The 15,199-nt window shown below is 42.0% G+C and overlaps 1 protein-coding gene across 1 annotated transcript in view; it reads right to left on the bottom strand.

Annotated features, from left to right (window-relative positions):
• The window catches only part of galnt18b (UDP-N-acetyl-alpha-D-galactosamine:polypeptide N-acetylgalactosaminyltransferase 18b), a 92,036-nt gene extending 77,814 nt beyond the window's left edge, over window positions 1–14,222 (bottom strand). The window contains exon 1 of the mRNA XM_036543588.1: window positions 13,620–14,222. Within this exon, the coding sequence (XP_036399481.1) occupies window positions 13,620–13,857 (238 nt within the window). The 5' untranslated portion in view covers window positions 13,858–14,222. The remainder of the gene's footprint in view (window positions 1–13,619) is intronic.
• Between the last annotated feature and the right edge of the window lie 977 nt (window positions 14,223–15,199).

Here is a 15,199-nt window from a genome sequence, read left to right as displayed (position 1 = left end):
GCATCCCGGGAAGCCGTCGTGACTTTCCCCCCCCGAAGGCCACCAGCCGGTGACAAATGGCAACTGCGGAGAGGGCAGAACACTGTGGTCTACTCTGGGGAGGAGGAGGCGGCAACGTGGATTGGGGGATGTGCGTGTCATGAGGTCACCCTGGGCTCCCGCGTGCTGAAAACCTTCTGCCTGTGCGTGTCGTAGAGAGGTGCAGGGAGCACGCCATGATTGCTGCGGCCCTCCACCAAGAGCCGGCAACATTCATTGTGAACCGCGACGTTTTGTCTAAATTGAATTGCCGTTGTTATGTGAAAGCGACATGCTCTGAGTTTGAATTACGATAACTGCTTCAACAGAGACCCACTGCCCTGCTCTCTGCCTATCTGGGAATCTGAAGGCTTTAATAGTCTAGAGATATGACCATCCATGCTGTATGACAAATGTACACACATATTACACCAATATAAAAATTTCCCTGTAAAAGGACTTATGGTACAATCTAGATATGATGTTCATCCTCAAGATTCCAACGTGAAAGAAATAGGTCAAAATTAATTGACCATAATAGCAGCATCTATTAATATTTCATAGCAACAGCTTGACAAATACTCCTGTGATTTCACTTAAAAATATGGATTCGTAAGCCGTGATCCCCTAACATATGGGACTGGAGTGGTTACATACTGCCAAAGGCTACATGGGGTACTATACTTGCACCTTCCACCTCTCATCCACTCAGCATGTCAGGTGCTATTGCAACTGAATGGTCACTGTCAATGTTTGTTAAACCATGAACCAAATACCAAACAAGGCAGTTTCCAAAACCGCCACTCACAGTTGCTTGCTGACAAGGCGACCAAACATGTTTAATGACCACATATGATCAGAAAAGACATAAGTGAAACAGAGAGTGAGCACAAGTCTAAAGGGCTCTTTCATGCAGACAGTGCTGTCGGACTGCCAGCAGTCATTAAATGGCAGACGGGCCATTTGTTGGGATTTCATCACTTTGAGAGCATGGTGCTAGTATTAATACCTTGGACAGCCTTGTCTTCTGATGACAGACAGTTGTGAATGGTGCATCTTACATAAAGGATTCAAAAAGTGAGACATGGTGGTCAAGAGGGGCCAAAACATCCCACATATCCATTTCCAGTGGTGATCATATAGTGATGAAAGTGAAGCCTGGCCTGTGAGTGATGTGATAATGTCAATTCAGTGTAGAATTTGAGACCAATGGTTGCTTCCTATGTTCCGTCAGCAGTCTCTCGGTCTTCTCAGAGACTCATGCTCACTGCTCGCCAAAGAGTTTAAGACCCTTACTGTCTTAAAATATGCACTTTCGTCGCAATTAAAGCTGTAGTAGCTGCCGTCCTGAAGTTGATTGGGAGGTCATAATCTGAAATGTATTACTCAGCTTTCAGGTCTGAATTCTGTAATTATCTACTCTTTCTCCACAACACAGATTCCATAAAGTGCTAAAAACACCCAATAAGATTGAGGTCTATGGGTATTTCTGTGGACCCCCCAGAACAAAAAAAAAAAAAAGCCCAAAAAAGCCCAATAATGTGTTATACTTCTAGTAGACAGTGACATAGGCAGATTTTTCCTGAATGAAGAAAATAAGGACAGTCTGGAGAGCAGATAAATTTGCAGGAATACCTACCCTTTAAAAGACGGAAAGGAAATGAAAACACGGCAGGGTTTTCACAGTAATAAAGCCTTGCACAGGGTGAAATTAACTTTGCTTTTTGACAAAACGCTTGGCAGAAGATTTTAAAGGAGGCACGGCCTTACGCAAGTCCATTTACCAAGTTCTACTGTGTGAGTCACCCCAAAGGAAACTGCTGATTTCCTGGCTTTGACTTTTCCCCCCCATGTAAAAAGAGAGACTGAAGCCAGATGATCATCTTAACACCACAGCGCAGATGGATCGAACAAAAGATTTATTCCACCAAAGTTACAAAAGCAGGAATGTAGATAGGCAACTGAGGGGAAGAGGCTGGCCCGTGTCATTCAGAGAGTCAGCCTGCACTAAAGTCAAACTGAATTAAATTCAAGTCGATGCCACCTGCATTTAAAGAGATTCTTCCTGCTTGTACATTCAGGCAATGCACTTATATAAAACATTCAATATAGTTCAGACAAAAAGTCATTCAGAAATACTAAGTTAAATGAAATAAAAACACGGGTCATCATGCAATATTTGGGAAGAAATGTCTCATTTTATTTTATTACAGAATTATATCTTATTTTTAATACTTGACAAATGTCACTGTTGTATAGCAGTAGCTTCTAGGGATTAGCAAATGGCACACCGCTAAGTTATTTGACATACAAAACTATACGCTTCTCATTTTTGATTAAAACTGTGGATGGGCAAGGGCACTGAGAAGCATTAAAATAACCTCATTCATGTGTCTTTCAAACCTTGCTTCACTTTTGGGAAAGATTATGTGATATTGCTTGATATTACTCTTTATTCAGTGAAAAACGATCTGATTACCATGGCAAATGCTGTTGTGAAAACTAACACATCATGGTGGGAATATAACAATAATGTAATTATCATTACATGGCCTCCACCAGTGCTCAATGGAAAATGACTGCAAATCCCTCTAAAACTAAGAATGCTGCACAACTACCAAATCACAGTGCAGCCTGCTGTTATTTTAATGTGATAATTATCTCTTATTATTTGACTTAACTGAACACATTATCACGTATCTACTATTATTATAATTTCATATTTCATTGAGGTATGCTGAAGTACTTTGCATGTGTTCATTAAATGTAAAAAATGTAAAAATGAAATGAAATGCTCCCATACAGGAACTGCGTTGCTACATAAATCTTCTGTTATGTTATCTGTTATGTTATCTTAGTGCTATACCTAGCGCTAGATACATAGGTGGGTAGAGTTTAAATACTAACTTTAGAGCCGTGTTACAGAAACAACCCCTCAAACAGTAGTGCACCTCCATTCAAAACACTGTTTAAAATCCTTGCTTCATTTCAAATATACAACAGACACCATATGAAACAATTTCCTGAATTTACCAGTATTCAGCAGTACCTTCCTTTCCCAGTGAGGTATTTTTGAGGGCTCAGTACCAAAAGCAAAGGGCTCAACTGTATCACCACCATGCTGTATCTTGAGCCAAGACCAAGCCACCTTATCATGTTTAACAATGATTCCCTTGCAGGGATAATCAATCTCTGCGCCCAACTGGAGCAGCCCCTTAAATCTCCCACTTTGCTCCCATTAGGTTTTATGTTTTACAATAATTCAGCATGGGGACTGCTGCAATCAGATGGATCAGGAAGTTAAGTATCCCATTTCACCTCTGCCTCATCTGAGACCACCCTCCCACAGGGCTGGGCAATATCACAGTGTCTAGTTTCATGGCAAATTCCCTTCCTTCCTTTTACAGCAGGTCAGGACGAAATGAAAATGCACTGTATCTGATATGCAGTAGAGGACTGACCAATCAATAGCTCAGATTGTATTTCTCAGTCACTCTTAATAAGATGGCCGATGATGTAAGGTGCTGTGGCAGTGAATATTGCAGGTACTACGCCAGGGAACTTCATACAAAACTGAATTATGGGAGCCAGTCATCCAAAACATATGATTTTGGGTAACTTATGCCCAATAAGTATAAAATATCAGTTTTTAGGGATTTAAATAATTTGTGTTTATAAGATACACACTATTTTTATGACTGTTCAATTTCTCTTCTTTGTAATTAATGTTTATTTATGGTCAGTTAATGCGTGCAAAAGCAACAGAGTACCACACGACTTTAAAAAAGGCTGAACTGGCACAAAAGCACTTTTTTGGTGTTCTTTTTTTCTTTCTTTTTTTAACAAATGTTCCATGCCATCTCTTGGTTCATCTGAAATTTTCCTGGAGCCAGACTGAATCTGTGATCAGGCCTACAGCACTGTCTGTCTCTTTGTCCAAGCCACAGATGCACAACAGTGTGTTGACTTAAGCCCCTAGAATTCAAGGGCATTGGCAATGACTCCGGAGCTTTCTATGTGAACATCAAACCACCGCTCATGGTGAAAGGAAGTAGAGCAAGCTGCTTCTCTTCAACAGCTAGTGGACAATCCAAATACTGGGCTCTGCAACTTGTGGTGGAAGTTCAACCCTTTTTTTTCCTCCAATCAGTGGCAGTGACATTTCTGACTGTCATGATGTACAAGTTTTTTCTTCTAATTAGTGGCAGTAAGAGATATATGATGTAATATGTATGTAATGTAATATGTGCATCATGTGCCACTCTGACCAATTTCAAAGCCTACAGGAAAATTCACACTTTGGTGTTAAGTTCAAGACAGTTTTACATGTAAACACAACCTCCTTAAAATGCATATATGACTCGTCAGAAAATCAGCATTTCACCTTACAAATATCCTTCGGCATTTATATCTCACAGGAGCTTAAGATTTATTTCAAATTTTCTGTAAGTGAGTAAGCCTCTTTAATGCAACTAATATGCAACTTTAATGCTAACCCTACTGAATGCATTTCTCATAAGACACTGTGGAGAGAAGGGCCTGCATAATGAATCAACATAAATGGATTTGAAAATGACCATTTTTGCCAATATTTGTACATGAACATTTTATACAGGCAGATTATTACATATTTGGTGTGCCCACCCAAAAACTTTCTTTGGAATTTATTATGCCACAGAATAACTTTATGTTCCTTTTAAAGAATGAGAACACGCATAAAAACTAGTTTTCGGTTGAGGGTCACCCCCAGCTAGTCCAGGAATGCAGGGTGAGGAGGCCAGCAGACTATGCTCACTGAACCATGCATCCCCAGACTTGAGTACAAATAACTCTGCTCTGTGTCTTTTATGTAAGCCCACCTATCTTCTTGCCAAATCTACTTACTGCACAGCCTCCGCCTCGCTGGGGAAAAAAAATGCCATCTGAGATGCCCATAAGAACAGCTGTGTCGTTAGCACTCATAAGATTAATAAAGTCATTAAAAACGCATATTGGCTCCCTTCCAAAATGTTCATTCCATAAAATCTGATGGCCACAGTACCAACTGAGGAGACAGCATATGCGAGTTACAATGTGTTCTCGGTTTTTTCGCAGTTCATTGAAAGAAGCGCGTCTCACCCTCTCCCTTTGGGAGAATACATCTATCCCAGTGGTTATTGCTTGTCAGCCAATTCTCTTATCTAAAAATTGAATTAGCAATTAAGATGTTACTGCAGTGAAACCTTTGAAAAATTAGGCAATTGCTCTTTTGGTCTCACCGGCTCAAAGTTTTGATTTAAAAACAGTTACAGTTAAAATCAATAAATGGCACTAATAAGAAGAGAAAGCCAAAAGAACTGCTCCAAACTGTCTGGCGATGCCAGTGTAGATATATAAGAAATGGTTACAGTAAATAATCAAGTGTCAGCCCAGGCCCAAAATAAATCTGTTGTGCTACACTGTACTACTACATCAACCTTAGAAAGTAATAAAACTGATTCAATATTCAAACTGCAAATGGATCTCTTTAAAGGTTGCTGGGAAACATATAAACCAAGTTATAAACCAAGTTATTTACGCCCAATCTAGCACTGCTCTCCCTAAAGACACATAAAAAGGAAACAAGCGAGCCGCTTTCCTCATTACTTCTGTTTTCAGCCCAGCATTGACCTGTGGACTTATTAATACGGAGCTCTTTGTATTCGTCTTTAGAAAGATTCTTCTGGTGTTTTCTGCCTCTGCTCTCAGAACAGTAGGGAGCCATCACCGAATCTTTAAAGTGCTCATGAAGAACAATGGCTTCTAAATTAAAGAACAAAATATAATTACGGCCATTCAAAAAACCCTTCATGTATAACCAGGGGTTGAAATGAGCGTAGTTATTGACTGAGTGGAATTAATAGAAGGGAGGTCTGCAGGCTGATTGAAAAGTAAGATTTGTGAAGGAAATATGAAGGAAATATGTCCCCTTTTTCCGGCGAGTTAAAGGCAGGTAATTGCCAATGTGGTCCCACAGTACCAGCCAGCTATTAAAGCTGTGCTATGGGAATGAGTGGAAGTCTGTTCATCTTCTGCACCAACACTGGCAGGAAGAAACGGATGGAGATATTGATCTGAAACTCAACTGGGACCTGGCCTCTACCAGAAATGTCAATCAAACCAATCAGGCCCCGCACAGGCCATTGATCTGGGTGAGGACAGTGTGTCGTGAAGACCAGGCCTGGGGAAGCAATCACTTGAAAGGTCAGCATTAAGAGTCTTACCACCCACTTACTGTGGCGATTTCAACACACTGGGGCATTCAGAGCCATCAGTCTTGTGTTGCCCCTAAGTCTCGCTGAAATGTCCTGCATTGTTAAAAGCCATCATTCTTGCTTGTCTACAACACACAGACATGGCATAGTGGAAACCCTTAACATATTCCTGCTTACAGTCTACTCAACTGTACTTGCAATCACCAAAAGGGTTAAAGCGTATCACAGTGTTTCTCGCAGTTTTTATTCATTAAATTAATTGATTTAATTGCCAGACGCTCTCTGGTGCATATCTTTCACATTTAATTGCGCATTAGATTACTGGGAGACAGAATCAACACAGCTGACAGCTCCTTCCCTACAATACCCCTACTCTACTGCATTCCCGAAGTTGAATCACTTCGGACTTTGTGTTCCATTGGGTATATGAGGTTTGTTTCTTCACTTAAAACACGTCTTCCTCTTTTCTGTTGAGGGGGAAGTTCCTGGGGGACAGAAATGAGTGACGCAACGCTGTGACATCCAGAGCTGGAGAACTATAGATAAATTCAAATCAATGTTTCTTTTATTATTATTGACCGATAGCATGGACGTTTTCATTGAATGTCACTGCCCTTGTCTGGAAACAGGGGGATAAGGGTGACACAATTATACAAAGAGACATAAAGGTAATTTTTTAGCATACAAATGAAAAAATGGGAAGACAAATGATTTATGAGGGATTTGTGATTTGCCTGCCAAACTGTATCTTTATTAACAGTGAACCTCTCAGCAAGTCTATTTTCACCACCAATGCAGTGGATGTCCTTTTGTAGTGTGTGTGAAGTGCAGGATAAGGCTCATGTAGTGCGTGGGGTTGGTTACCTGATTAATAGGCTCTGTCTCCATGGCCAGGGAAACCAGTGCTACTTTAGTCAGGCAGACCTCACTGTGATTGCCGGGGGAGAACCCCTGCAACGCAGCCATTAATCAGCCTGACACCAGGATCTGCACCAAATCAGACACATGAGTGGCACTCCTTATCAGTGAGCCAGGGTGCCAGTCAGGGGTCCTTCCCAACTTGGGAATTGTCCAGAGGGGGAGTTGCCACGGCAGAGCTAGCGCCTCAGCGGTTTTCGTGGCGTAGACGTTTCCGAGGCTCTCCCTGCCAAAGCGACACCTGCGGAGTTAATCAGCAGCCATCGCAGGAGCGGAGGGAAGGGAGGATGGCGCGAGTGTAAATGAGAAATCACAGGGTTCCGTTTGGAAAAGCAGCGCCGCTGTACAGGAGCCCAGCTCAGGGCAGGCTGCAGCTCACCTGTCAGTCTCCTTAGATGACAACGTAATTAGCCGGTTCCGCCGACTATGAAATCTCAGCTCTGGGCTTTCAACGCAGTCTGGGGAAATCTGTCCAGAGAGTAATCTGGTTCTGGCACTTTGTTATCTTAAAACTGGAGTGAGCGCGTAAGAGAAATTGAAATGCGCTGATATTTCCCTTTTCAGAAATGACATGCCATTATATGTTAAGGACATGTACCATTGTGCTCAGTTGTATAGTTTGACGAGCTAATGCCATAACTTTTCAATCTACATCTCAGATGGTACTGATGTTTCTTTTCTGAAACTCATGGTTGGAATAATAGTGACAGAATCAAGAAAAACCCCCGCATACTGCGTAGCTATTTAATTTTGTGAAATTCATCACAATGCATTCATTGCTCTTTTATACTGCCTTACTGTTGATAAATAAAAAGCCCTGGAGCAATAAAAAAACATGGGTAGGCTTGTCAGAACATCACTGAACATCTGGGGTATGGCACTGTGTGTAGACATATTTAATTACCAAAAGTACTTTGCAACTTTGTGAAAATGAACTTACGGTTGCAAACCTGTCTCTGGAAATTCATTTGAGCTAACAGTCTGGAAGAAATCAAACCAGTCTTTTCAGATAACTTAAGTGCAACCTGAAGCAGAGTAAAGACAGCCTTTAATTATAGATGTCCCCTGTTTAAAAAGGAGGCATCTGCACTATCTGCAGTATAATTAGCTCTTCACATATGAGAGCAGAAATGACACTGCATGACATTTTGTTATTCCCTCCCATCTTTTTGCAGATGCATTCGCCCACCTTTACAATTGTGAAATCTTTGATGAACTTCAGAATTCTGCAGAATTCACCTTTTGAGAGCCTTGCGATTTAACTAGCCATTCCATCTGCCATAACTGTGGAGCAGAGGCAGACCCATCAACAGGGCTCATCTTTATGGTATGAGCAGTGAGCTCATCTGCTGTTAGCAAAACCTGAACTTTTGTAGAGGAAAAGACTGTCATACATTCGATTATGATCCAGGAGATCACTGGTGCCCGAAAAGTGGTTATCTGGGTGCCAGAGATGCTTTCATGTTACACAACCTTGACGACCATGTGGCCTTTCCAATCATGTTGTACTTCAAACTATAAATGACCTGTGTAATAGGTAGAACTGTGACTGAAGTGGTGTTGTGTGAACACTTTTACTTTCTGTGACGCAGAGTATGCCGACTCGATCGTGTCATTTCATGGAAATACACACATAGGGGTACGCCTGATTTCCATTTTCCGAAAGGCTAATGCCTTGTGAGAGGAAGGGGACAGGGAAACAGATGAGACTGCAATATGTTTTGCCAGGTGGAGGTGCTGAACTTATACAGAGGAGACAGTGCTTAAAGGTTCTTCATAAATTCAACTACGCTTCAACATTAAGCAAAATGTATTTGTTAAAGGAGACAACCGTTTACTTGTTGAACTTGGAATTTATTCCTGCAAGTGTCATTGTGGAGGTAGTAAGGAAAGGTTTGTGTTATCTTATGTAAATATATTCTAACAATGGTAGTGACAGAGCCAGCAGGGGAAAAGGAAAATGAAAAGAAAAAACAGAAAAACAAAAATGTACATTTGGCAAAATTGCACTTGCCCTGTATAAAATGGAATGCAGTAGCCCTAGGTCTATGAATGTTAAAGCATCAGCTCTTGCCATAAAAGCTGAGCTCACACTCCAGGGTAGAGGGAGTCACGGAAAACAATTGCTTTCACACTCATGACAAGACCAGGCACGCTGTCTGAAATCCCATAAATACAGAACTGCGAGAGCCCTTCACACTTTCAAAGAATGGCAGACATGTAGCAAATAGCCTTTTCCTCAATCGAGTTTAGGATATTCACATTAAGATCAGGAAGTTTGGATATACTCCGCAATGCTCCTGCACTCACAACCTATTATTTAGTCTTTAAACCTTAAACTGATAAGACTTCAAATGGGACAGCCACCGCTGAGGCAGGTGCTTTTTATCAGGCACAGCAAGGCAGATAAGTATACTACAGATAAAAACATGCAAATCGCAAACCGATTTGGTGAAGCTATTAAAAAACACTTGTTTTTAGAAATTTGCCCCAAGAGTGAAATATTTATTGTTTTTGGTTGATCCTCCACCACAGTGTAGGGTTCAACACCAACCTGTAATTTTAGCTTTTCTCCCTCCTCATGCAGTGGGTGGTGTAATTGGATTCCTCTGGTGGCCCGGGCTGGTGTTTCATCAGAAGTAAACACTCGTCGTGGCTCAGAGGGCTTTTCAATTGATTCAGCGGCTTGATTTAATTAGAGCCTTCCAATAATGCTGCACAAATTAACATGATCATCTCTCGCTGATTTAGTGCCGGTCAGGTCCCACGGCCCTCGGCTCATTCAATCACAGCAAAAAAATCCACTTAGGTGCAATAACCAGATCCCTCCCTAAGGAGCAATCAGAGATACACCCCACTCCTCCCAAAAAGGAGCAATCACCTAGAGAGGCACTGATGTTTCCCCCAACAACTGTCTGTATGAATCTGACAAATTATACATGAATCTGACAAATTATAAGGTCCAAACACAGCTACCATACTTACACTTACACTTGTGTACTAAGTGACTTTGTAACCTCAAGTAAGAAAAATGTCATGTCATTTTTTACGTGTTTCACCACACAAAACCCCTCCACAGCTTGTGGCCCTCTCTAATTTCTGTAATGAGTTTATTGGTACCTTTCGCCAGAGGTACAACAACGAAACGAGCCAAAATGAGAGATCACATTGAACTAATCACAGTGGGAGGGTGGGTGTGTGCTGGGCCTGGCTACAGAGAAGGATAATTACACGGGGGAAGGAAAGGCCCTGGTCCAGACAGCAAGTGTCTGTAAACACACCACACGCACCGCTACTTCCTCCAAAATAATTACAGTGGCCAGGCAGTGTTAGTCTGGTTTCTCCTCTCTGTATTCACACAGTGTTAACAGCAACAGAAATTATTTACTATCTTTCGCCAGCACCTGTAATACACACATAGAGAGTAGTGGCACAAGATATGCTCCCTTCCGGCATGGGAAATAACTGGATGTTACTACACGGGAACCAGCCTATAGTAGGCAAGCTATGACAAATGTGCATTGAATGAATGAGTCTTGTGTGTTTGCCTATGCTCCGGGCACCCTCAAGGGCCAGTCTACACAGACATACCTGCAGTTTCTGTGTAATGGGCTGAAGCTGAGGGAGCACAGCTTTATACATGATATTATGTGGATATGTAAGTGTAATGTAGGCCTCCTCATAGCTGTATCCTTGTATACGGTAATAATTCCTGATATCACATCATGCCTTTCCATCAATAATAACAGACTAATGCATTTATCCAATGACTACGGTTCTGTAACTGTAAACAGCACAGATTAAGTTTAAAAAAGTGTACTGTTCCCTTGCTTGAAGTGACAGAATGCTGGGACTGGTGCATTAGATAGCAGTGATTCATCACTGCAAACTGACATTTTTTTTAAAAGTATATTCACTGAGATAAATGTCGCTGTTTCGAAATAACTTCTGAATTTCCAAATGTGGCTGCCTATGTCTGACCCATATGTACATCGATGTATGAATCCAGTAATAGACAGGTAGCATAAATATAGATAAGCCCAGTGACCCCTTTTTCTGATACAGCCTCTCACGCAGTTTATCTATAAAGGAGCCTAAGTAGCGACCGCCAGCACATGCATTTTTGATTTGGGGGACATAGTGCACTGAGAATGGAGGTGCTCACACGGGTCAGCACTCAGCCACTCCAAGCCGTTCCTAATGGAGGTGAACTCATTAGGAAGTCCCGGGAGTGTGCTGTGGGCAGATCTCTGCAATCTCCCTCCCCGCGTGCAAATATAACGAGTGTTATCAAAGTGACGCCCTGCATTTTAATGACATAACATAGGTCACCGTATCCCGGCAGCTCCTGATTGCAGACATCCCTGACACAAGCCGTTACGTGCCTAAATCTCCATAATGTCACAGGTAGCAACTGCGGCCATACCAATGTTTCCTGACAAACTCAGGGGTATAATGCGGAAGACAGACCATTGGACTGCAGAGTGCAGCGCTGTATCTCAGCATCATTTTGCAGAAAAATTCAGCCTCTAATTCCTGGATTTAGGGTCCACTTTCAAACTTAACTCTCATGACTGTTGATCCTTTGATGCCCGAAAACTTTGGGTAAGTGGTACCAATGAGATTAGCACTACCTACTGTAACATATTTGGGTTTGAAATTTTTTATGTGAATGTAAGCTCAAGTGAGGTTTTATCATGAAGCCACGTGAATCATCAGGCTGTCTCTCCTGAAACACTGAGGGAAATTTGTTACCCACTCAGTTCCAGAGACAGGCTGAGCAGACAACATTGTGTGCCAAGCAAGATTACATGACACTGGCTCCAGGAGGAACGTTTACACAAGTAACTTGCCAAGCGCTAAAATTACACGGATCAGCGCAACCTTGTCAACTCCCCGTGCTAATGTACAGTGCTAAGTTCCACGCAAGCACACCTAATTCCAATCACAACGCGTCTGCATCCCGCCCATGTCAACTGCAATAGTGAAGAGTCTATTCATCCTAAAGTGAATTTGCATCCACTGTGCAATGTTTCAAACAGACACACTGCATTGAATTTTCATTGGCCGCTTTTCTGCACCAGTGACTAATAATACAGAAATCTGACTGTATTGTCCTTTATGCCAGTTCAGCTGCTTGTATGGTAAAATCGTGGGCTCCTCTGTACAATTCAGTGTGTTACGAGTCGTAGACATTAACTTATGCGAAGGGTTTTTTTCTTCCAGAGCTCGTAAATCAAGGCATTCCAAACACGAGGTTGCAAGAACACACCAGACGTATCCCAAATCCGCATAATCTTTAGAAAATTCTGTCTTTGTCCCAGAAAGGGGTCATTTTCATACTTTGAAATTTTGTGTTCACCTGGACTCCTCACTGCAAGTTAAAACACGTGCCGCAGCTCCCATAGGAATTCGACTTCGGTAATCACAAAACAGAAGGAGACACTTCAGTTAAATAATGGCTCCCGATTTTGTCTGAATGCACTTTCTGTGGTAATGAAAGGTGAAATATAACTCTGTAGCTGCTTCATCTTGATACTATAACACTTACTACCAAATATTTACTACCATCTCTCACATGCAAAACACCTGTGCTGAGTAGAGGAGATCATACCTGCACACACCTCCCTGCAACATGATTCGTATTTGCTTCACTCATCACGGTAAAGCACTCTAAAATAAAATCAGCATTTATGGGGGAAATTGTTAACGTAGACAAAGTGCACATTGGTGTAACGTGGGCACTTGCGTGTATGCAATGATTTGTGTCTTTTAATTACACGGAGACCTTTCGCTGAGGAAATCGTGTTGTTCTGGGAGACGGCAACTTTTCACCTTTGCATTACTTCGCTTGGAGCCGAAGATAAGACTATTAAGTCTAAACGGAGACTATTCGATTACGATTTTGAATTTTTACTCTGCCACATTGATCTTGACTTGGAGGTAGCTGCATGCTCGGGCAACAACTATTCCGAACGATTCCGTGAATGTAAATCATAACAACGCGCGGTGTACTTTGCATCCACTGTCCCCCAAAAAATGCTGGGGCAGGCAGTGAAATTTAGAGGGTGCCGGATAATTCAGGTGTTCAGGTGAATCTACAGGCTACACATATATTGCGTCCCAATTCACTGAATCATACAACTGACTATTGCATACACTCAATATTCGGTACATTTATTACAGCGCTTATGTATTCGGGATATTTATTACAGCGCTTATTATTACAGCGCATTCAAATCCACCTTTATCTGTTGCCCATAAGCGCGATGAACTGCGGGTTTTAATACCAACGGCGACGAGATATGAAAATAAATCTCTGAACATCCTAACACAGCAGCTGTTAGCAAATGAATTCAATGGAACTGCGCATCCATTAAACGTTTGCCAGCATAATGCACTATACTAGAATAATACACTAAAAGAATAACAATACAAAATGATCTGTACCTTGTATATGTTGGTTGATTACGTTCTCGAGCCGATCGAGCCTTTCTATAATCCTCAAAGTTTCCCCCTTGTTGTCCTCTTCTAACTTTTTCTCCGGGACAGGTTCTGGAACTTTGATGTACACATTGGCGATGTAATTAGTAACCCAACCGACATAGAGTAGGCACACGATATTGGTCATACCACTCAGGATCACACATGTAGACACCAAAGTTTTGGTTCTCCTGGTGCAAGTCATCGCGACATCCCTCCATAGAGCCTTCAAAATCCGATACGACAGAAAACAAGTGCGGTAACCTCCACCCTCAATCACAGCCTTGTGTCATCTGAAAGTTATTTCGCAACCTGGTTAAATTCCCGCATCGATACAGAGAAGCATTCCGTCGGAAAAAAGTCTTATGACTAGGCTATAGTCTCCGCTTATGTTCGCTTCTGACCTTCTTCTTACACATTCCACGCTCCGTGTGAAAACAAAAACAAATCTGTGAAATTCAGATGGTGGAAAGTGACAGTAACTTTTTCACCACCAAATGCCTTCATTCGCTTTTCATAGCAATACGGCATGCGCTAAAATTAGACGGCTCCGCGGAGCTGTGCGCGGGACACCCCTCCAGGACTGATGGCGAATGAGACGAGGCTGTGGAACAGCGCATTTCGGCTTCAATTGCGCAGCGGTCCAATTACAGTCTTGGAGGTGTGTTCTTGAATAGACTCGGCTCTTACCCCCCTAAAAGATAAATTATTCCTGGAGACTCTGCACGTTTGCTGAGAGGCGGCAGTCGGATATCAGGGCGTGTACAGCCCACGGCATCCACGTTTGTCGACGAAAAAAGGGTTCATTCAATGCCTTTCTTTGCAGACGGTTACTATTACGGTCCCTGTCAATAGCAACAGGGTCATGACATCTGTAGGTTACTCGGTACCATAAGTCATCCTGCATTCCAGTTGTGAATGTTTGCAGGGACGCCAGGACACGAAATGTGCCGGTGCAATTCAATAGGGGAATACTTGCCATACGGAGATATTATCACATCGCATTAGGTTTATAAAACGATGCATGCATAATCACTGTATGGTCGCGCGGGGGTTATATTACAATTAAATATTATAATTTAAGTACATCTCCTGAAAGATTAAAATAGGCCTATTACGTGGTTGCCATGGCGCTAAAATGTATAAGTTGAATTAGCTGTGTCCGAAGTAGTCAGTACTTTGTTGACCTTCATACAAATTATTCTTCTGAGGACAGGGGCAGCATAGTTTCACGCCACACCGGGGGAGACTGAGTTTAGTCGTTAACAGAACCATCCATATTTCACGCGGGCGCATCTGTGAAGATTGATAGCCAGTGCTGCAGTGTGTCACGACTGACGTATTTTTTATTTTTTTCCGAACGAGAACTGTCAAGTTTTTCCACACAACGTTGTCAATCGGCCAAAATTTAAGCATGCTCTCAGCATTGTGTCAGGGATTCTGTGGTGTGATATCAGAAAGGATTTCATTTGAATGACAATTACGGATCTTCGTATTTATCATTTTGAAACTGTTGCCAGTTTTAGATTAGATTCATACGTTCATAA

This window comes from Megalops cyprinoides, chromosome 13 (genome assembly GCF_013368585.1).
Source record: "Megalops cyprinoides isolate fMegCyp1 chromosome 13, fMegCyp1.pri, whole genome shotgun sequence".
Lineage (NCBI taxonomy): Eukaryota > Metazoa > Chordata > Actinopteri > Elopiformes > Megalopidae > Megalops > Megalops cyprinoides.
The sequence above is the reverse complement of the archived record's forward strand: the minus strand, read 5'-3'. Positions and strand labels throughout refer to the sequence as shown.